The sequence below is a fragment of the Limanda limanda genome, chromosome 9 (genome assembly GCF_963576545.1).
Source record: "Limanda limanda chromosome 9, fLimLim1.1, whole genome shotgun sequence".
In the NCBI taxonomy this organism is placed as follows: Eukaryota; Metazoa; Chordata; class Actinopteri; order Pleuronectiformes; family Pleuronectidae; genus Limanda; species Limanda limanda.
The window spans coordinates 9,664,120-9,671,730 of NC_083644.1; the positions used below are offsets into that span (position 1 = coordinate 9,664,120).

At 39.5% G+C, this 7,611-nt stretch overlaps 1 protein-coding gene across 1 annotated transcript; it reads left to right on the forward strand.

Moving 5' to 3' along the window:
• The first annotated feature begins 5,786 nt into the window (after positions 1 to 5,786).
• Positions 5,787 to 7,611, forward strand: uba52 (ubiquitin A-52 residue ribosomal protein fusion product 1). Its single transcript, XM_061077823.1, has 5 exons — positions 5,787 to 5,840; positions 6,277 to 6,388; positions 6,682 to 6,768; positions 7,107 to 7,209; positions 7,458 to 7,611. Exons 2-5 carry the CDS (start codon positions 6,286 to 6,288, stop codon positions 7,549 to 7,551), a joined length of 387 nt encoding a protein of 128 aa, XP_060933806.1. The 5' UTR covers positions 5,787 to 5,840; positions 6,277 to 6,285; the 3' UTR covers positions 7,552 to 7,611.

The following is a 7,611-nucleotide window of genomic DNA, read 5'->3' on the forward strand; positions in this document are numbered from 1 at the left end:
AAACAGATGACACACAATCAATATCTACACGTAGCTCCCTGTAAACACACAACGGGACCAATCGCACAATCCATCACCTGGCCCAGTCAGTATGTTGCTCTGGAACTGGATGGCTGGTCGGGCCGGCTCTACCTCCTTTCTGCCGAAGTGATGCTTTGCTGTGGTTGTGTAGTACAGGCCTGATGTCGGCGCTGGGCTGAACTCTACGTTGCTTTTGGTCATCAGGTCAGACCCTTGCACATACACTGGAGGCTGTGAAGGGGTCGGCTTTAAAGAGTAACACAATCAGCATGGTCAGAAATCACTTATATGGTTTACTGCCGTACCACTGACTGAATATAAAGAAGGACGATGGAAAAGTGAAGCGAAAGCGTCTTGGTAGCCCCCTGGTGGGTGGCTGCAGTTTAGGTAATAAATCGCTCCTCTTCAATGTTAGAAAATGGGACATGGGACAAAACTACAAATTCAAAATACACGTCAAAGATTGTTTCTGTCATTGTAGGTAGTTCTAAGTGCACAGTTTGCTTTTTATTATCTGATGCCATGAAAACGGCTGACTTGTGAAAGGACCAAGAACACATATCGATGGGACCTTGATACCATGGCTGCATCCCAGATTACTACTGGGCAGACAAAATAATATTGGCACAAGATGGCATCATTTATACGGGATATATGTCTTCATTTCTGGATATGGGGAGGGAGTAAATGCATCCTCCATCTTTACATACAGTTTATGTGGCACACCAACTAAAAATCTAAAGAGAAAAATGTCCACTTTACAATTTATACATTATTTACCAGCTCAAAAACAAATAAGACGGATAAATCTGTGGTCTCACATCAGAGAAGGACACTCTGTTAGTGGTGAGCGACAGTCTCTCTCTGTTGCGACTGGTATCAGTGTCTCCACTGGGTAAGGAACTGGAGGTTTTGTTTCCCCTTCTCAGCTCAACTGGACTGCCTGAAAAAATAAAAGAGTATTTTCTAACTATAATAAAGTCTTGGTCTGATTGGTTGTAGATACACGTAAGATATAAGGGAATAAAAATGTATGCATTATACAGTGACACACAGCAATCAAGGCCATTCAGGTGAAACCCTGCAAGAAAGTTTTTCTAAGAGAGAACACAAGTGTCAAATGGAATATAAGTAAATGTGCAGCTCAATCAATACACTAAACAATATCAGCTCAATACAGTTACCTCAAATACAATGCAAAAGAAACATGAGGTAATTTGTGTAAAGATGGTTTTACATTCCTGGAGACTCGGAGCAGATATTTATTTTATTCATGGTTCAACAAATGTATATTCACCATGGCCATGGGACATTAAGCATCAAAGCTGCACTCTAAGTAAAAGCTGCCGAAAACACTCACCCAGCTTGTGACAACAGTAAGTTTCTTTGGAAGTAGAGGACCAAAGGTTCTTTGAGAAATTTCCAAGGTTGAGCTTCAAACGCTCTTTGACCACTCGTGGCCTGAATGAAAAACACAAACAGGGCTTTTATTGCATTTGCAAGGGGATAAATTCAACACCTGATTTTAGGACACTTTACAATTTAAGTTATTGAAGCCTTTGAATGACTAAAATATCAGCTTGACAACGAGACAGATCCACAACCAGAGACACCAAGCCTTGAGTGCTTTTCTTTGAAAGAAAACTGAGTCACGTGGTTGGAGTTTTAGCAGCGGAGCAGGAAAGCTGCGGACCTGCAGGCTGTGGGCCGGCTGAATGACGCGCTGTGGGTTGTTTCTCTCTCCACAGTCTCCACAGGGTCACCGATAATCACTGAGGAGGAGTGCTGAAGAAAGACATGACAAAAACAGTGGCTGTCACAGACTTAAAGCTGACAGTGCAGGTGCTCCGGGTCAAAGTGGATCTTCATAATGAGATTGTCTGGAACAGTGTATAAACTCTTTCAAACTCTTAGGTTTTATTATTTCCCTAAATGTACCATGACTGAACCAGTAGAAGTATAAGTTATTTTGGGATAAAAGTTCTATGTACTTTCTCAGAAATATAGGTAAAACAATGCTTTAGACAATCAGACCTTTTACTATTACCTAGCAACCTAATAGTAGGCATCAGCAGTGCAAAGCAAACTCAATTACAAGTAAATATAAAAGTACAAAATTATTATCAAATAAAAGTAATTAATAGTCACGAGACAGGTCATCAGGTGATGGTCTCCTCACAATACAGAGAATTAACTAAATCTATGTTGCTTTCAGTGGACCCACCGCCTTTTTCTAATCTTTTAATGAGCCTGTGGTTAAAGAGTGAAGGAGAATCACTGAATCCACTTTTCGTCACTTCTTTTATCATAAGTGGCATTTCAGTGTTAAAGACATCTTTGGTGATGTCATTGTCCCGATTTCAAATACTGTTTTTTTTTTTTTAAATACCTATGAACAATTAGGACGTATCATAGGTTGATCATATTTGAATGTAAAATCTTAATAGTCAAAGTAAGTACGTCAAAAGAATGAACATGGAAACGTAATGCTCTTACACTTGGTGTATCTATTGAGTAAATGCACTTTGTGGCTGTTCAACACTGCTTACTACCTTTGGATAGTTGGAACAATATTTGGGGATTCGAGTTATCTGTGTTTGAATGAAATAATCAGCCATGTGGTGTTCAGGTTGACTTATCACGATGCCTCATGGTCAAAAGCTGCTGCTGCTGTTACCTGGTCCACAGGTTGGGCAGCTCTGCTCCAGGCTCCCTGGAAGGTGTCGTTGTAATGCGAGACAAAGCTGCGCTGGCATTCATCCCCTTTTATTGTCGGTAAGCCGTCTTCAAGAAACACATCATTCTCACATTGAAAAATGTTATGGGACAAATTGTTTCTGCAGGATTCACAGCCTCCTTTAGATTCCTTCACTGTTATTTATTACAAGGCAATAAGGTTTAGGTTTGAATGTTTAACAACTTCTTAAGGGTTAATTCCTAACCAAATGAATATATGTTCAAATCAATCAAAAATAATCCATAACCAAATTTGAGTTTTTTGTTTTACTGAGAAACTACACTGAAAGAATGAAATTAAAGTCACTCACCCAGATGTTTTGCAGTGGCTTTTACAATAGAGGGACTGTGGTGTGGAGTGAAAGTGGATCTGTTGGTGCTGTCTGGAAGCTTTTCCACGAGTGGGTTATTCTTGACGGCCTGTGTTGGTCTGATTGGTGTGGGAGGGACCTGGAAGGGCCAGGCCTGAAACTTCTGGGAGTAAGTGGTGAGGAAAGCTTCTCCCTCTGGGTCTGTTTGCATCTCGAAGTTGGTGGGAAGCCTGGTCATTTGTGGTGAGCGGGTCAACTGTGGCAATGGGTGACACTGGTAGGAAGCCATCGCCTCTGTCACATACTCATTGATATGCCTCAAGTCCTTGTGGTCCACCTGGGCTGGAGTGGGCTCACGAACACGCTCTGCTCTTGTGGAAGACCAAGGCCGGAGGTCATCCTGAAACTGGGTTGAATTTGCATGTGAATGGTCTGAGATGTTGGTTGGAAGGAGGAACTCAGCAGGACGGGCTGGACTCTGTGTTTCCACCACGGCTGTCATGTTTGATTCCACCGGTGTCTTCCTTATGTTAAGATGACTCTCTGGTGAAGCGAGCCACCTTCGTCTGAAGCACAATGCCTCACCATGGAAACCTCTGTGCTGTGGAACATGATGATACTGATACTGTCGCTGCTCCGGCAGAGAAACTAATGCACGGTGTCCTGTTACTATGCCAAATCCAGTGAGTAACTATTCATTTGTACCATTTGATTCCACAACAAGGAAACACAAAACCTAGTGCTCACTCTTAGGTAGTAATGCTTACCAGGAAGAAAATAGACTGGTTAGTCATGGAGGAGCAAATGCAACTTATATGTGGCTTTGCATGTGTTAGAAAAAGCAGGACTGGTACAAGTTATAATCTGTATAATATGAATAATTTGGGGGTTTCAGAACTCTAACATGTTCGACATTTGACAATTTTGGTTGTAGGACATTATGGTGTTAATTTTGCACTATTTTCTAAAGTTTAATAGATCAGACAACTAATATTAATGAACAAAGATAATGATACGATCAATTGATAATGAGAACAATTGTTGCTTTTTGTCCTTGAGTGGACAAACTTCCTTTTTCTAAGAGTCTAATGAATAATTCAGCTTTTACAATATCAACTTGCCGAGGAGCATGATTTTGACCCTTCATGTTGCCAAGGCAATTATATTGGAAGCGTTTTGGTCTGTTGTTGTCAAATAAAAAATAAGTTGGGCTACAAGCTACATGTAAAACCTTCGGAAGGCTTTGGTTAGACATAACATATTGGAGTGCATGCACAGTATATAAAGTTAAAATGTACTTTCATTTAAAATTCAAGTAAAAAAACACAGTTCTCATGGCACATGTGTGGGTAAGTGTCACTTTTGATAAGAGGTCAGTCATTATGAAACAGTTGTGTTCAGCACAGAGATGTGTGTCTGTAAAACTCATGATCTTAGGTGCACACAAATCACAAGGTGACTCAGTAATTACAGTGTGTGTTTTCTAATTGGGCTCCACTGAGCTGTGAGTGAATCACACCGCTCTCTGTCGCCCTCCTTGGTGTATTTGTGGAATAAAACTGTGGTGAAAAACAGACTGCAGCTTAATGTACTACTACGTAATATACAAAGGTGTGTGGTTCCTTTATAATAAAATAAACCAGAGCTCATATATGACCATAGTATGTGCATCCTAACCATTCAGCTATCATGTCACCACCTAACCAACTTCATTTAAGATCATATAAAGCTTCAAAGTAACAGGACCTGAGCACAGAACATCACCACAACTTAATTTAGTAAATAGTATATGTGATTCAATTGATAATACAAGTTACGGAAGCAAAACTAAGTTTAGTAGCAAAACAAAAGGGTTCTTAAATTAAGGCTAAGGTTCCTACAAAAGAAAAACAAAAGTGCAAAATACAGGAAACTAGAAAAGATTCCATAAAGGCTAAACCGAAAAAACTGAGAAAACACTAGAAAATTTAAAACAAAAAAAACAAATTAAATAAAAAACTATTTTAATTTAATTTAATTTAATTTAATTTAATTTAATTTAATTTAATTTAATTTAATTTAATTTAATTTAATTTAATTTAATTTAATTTAATTTAATTTAATTTAATTTAATTTATCATGCGCAGTCCACTTCTGCGCAGGAGATATGCGGTCCACTTCTTTGCATTTAATTTAATTTAATTTAATTTAATTTAATTTAATTTAATTTAATTTAATTTAATTTAATTTAATTTAATTTAATTTAATTTAATTTAATTTAATTTAATTTAAATGTAATGTAATTGAATCTAATTTTCTAGTGTTTTCTCTGTTTTGTTTTTTTATTTAGCCTTTATGGACTCTTTTCTAGTTTCCTGTATTTTGTAGTTTGTTTTGTAGGAACCTTAGCCTTAATTTAAGGACTCTTTTGTTTTGCTACTGAACTTTGTTTTGCTTCCATAACTCGTATTATCAATTGAGTCACATATAATAATAATAATCCTTACAATTTCAGTAGGGCCGCACTGTCTATCGGTTCCTCTCAGTGCTCAGGCCCTAATAATAATAATAATTAATTACTGTGAATGTTATTTCCTGGTTGTGAGGCTAAATATTAATTAGATGACATTTAAAGTCGTTACACATGTACATGTTATTAGATTGTATGAGAAGGTGAAGAATCAACAATTTAAACGTGTTATGAACATAAAGGAAACTTAGAGAAGGGAAGTGACGTCTGTCAGCGCTTCACAGCTTCCGCTCTCTTTTCGTTGAGGCTCAGCTAGCGGCCGGGTGAGTGCTCGTTCTGTTCTGCACATTCTGTCGAGTTTCACCGATCTACGACTGGTGGAGTGTGGTTAAAACTAACTATTGTACCTCGTGTATCACCGGTGATCTGGTATCGAAGGTGAGAGGCGGTTCAGGGGCGGAAAATAAGATAAAACCGACCGACTTGCCTCGCTAGCGTCCCGCATGTGGCGAGGCCCCCGCACCGACTGCAGTGTGCGGCTAGCAGCTAACAGCTAGCATCGTCTCCGCCTTAGCTTTCTACACACAACTTATCAGTATTATCAACTGTTAAAGATTTAAAAAAACAAACGGTGACTCCACATTGTTGTTAAATATCCGCTCAGGGACTTTCTGTCGTTAGCCCACGTTTTAAAGTCGTCTTTCCGAGCTAGCTAGTTAGCTTCTCCTCGTAGCTAACGTCACTTTTCCCCTCTTCCAGCCTGCAAACATGCAGATCTTCGTGAAGACATTGACGGGGAAGACCATCACCCTCGAGGTTGAGCCCAGCGACACTATCGAAAATGTCAAGGCTAAGATCCAGGACAAGGAAGGTGAGTCACGTCCCAGTCTGGGTAGCTCACGTTAACCTGGAAACTTCCATTTGTCCCACTTCGCTTCAGATTTACTGTTTTACTGAGCAGCTAATAGTTTGAACAGTTAAGAGTTTGATAGGAGACAGGAAGTTGGTCCTCTACTCTTTTTGACAGATGCTGTGATTTCTAAAGTAGTCGAGTCTGTTGGCAGGAGTAATGTGATATGTCAGTCAGTCTTCTCAGTGCTGACTGTTGCCTGTGTGTTAAATGTGGATGCTTGTTGGTTGATCTGTCGTTTTGATTGTTTGCAGGAATTCCCCCTGATCAGCAGCGTCTGATCTTCGCCGGCAAACAGCTGGAGGATGGACGCACACTGTCAGACTACAACATCCAGAAAGGTAATGAGGACGAGGCCAGATGTGCCCAGTGTGTCTGTGGTCCTAAAACCATTGATTTGTTTCTTAATAGTAAAAAGTAAAGTTTGAATGGGAAAGGACTCAATTAAATTAACAAAGGAGTCACCTAGAAGTCTCAAGCATGATAGTGTTAAGATATATCAGTTCATTTTGTATTGTTTTCAAACGTGAAATGAATGTGTAGAGATGGTACTGCATCCTCTTATAGAACTTTTAGAAGTGAGTGTCTGTAAGATGTTGAAGTACAGAGGATGTTGTATAAATTTACCTGGATGTGACTGAACTTATTTGGGCCTTAATGTGTTTTAACCGTCCTCTAGAATCCACTCTCCATCTGGTTCTGCGTCTGCGTGGTGGCATCATCGAGCCTTCTCTCAGGCAGCTGGCCCAGAAATACAACTGCGACAAGATGATCTGCCGCAAGTAAGTCTCGGAGATATCGTTTGTGTGCAGGGCTGTAATTATGAAACATAACTGAGGCTCCATTGATGTGAACTTATATGTTGGCTGATAATCCAATTGGTGTAAATCTGAACATTCTTTCACATTAAGATCTTAAACGTGTCTTAAATGTGATTTAAAATGGCTAGAAATCAATCGACTATTAACTTAAAATGTGCTTCATGAAGGTTTTCCCTCGAGTTGATCTGACTGCTCTGTTTGTATTACAGGTGCTATGCCCGTCTGCACCCCCGTGCTGTCAACTGTCGCAAGAAGAAGTGTGGACACACCAACAACCTTCGCCCCAAGAAGAAGCTGAAGTAGACAATTTGGCTGAATTGGCGCTCAATGACAGTTTGTGTTAAAATAAATGTCAGAAAATGA

Coding starts and splice junctions, on each gene's coding strand:
- uba52 (XM_061077823.1), top strand. CDS start 6,286: ATGCAGATCTTCGTGAAGACATTGACGGGGAAGACCATCACCCTCGAG. Junction 6,769..7,106: donor AGACTACAACATCCAGAAAG/GTAATGAGGACG, acceptor ACCGTCCTCTAG/AATCCACTCTCCATCTGGTT. Junction 7,210..7,457: donor GACAAGATGATCTGCCGCAA/GTAAGTCTCGGA, acceptor TTTGTATTACAG/GTGCTATGCCCGTCTGCACC.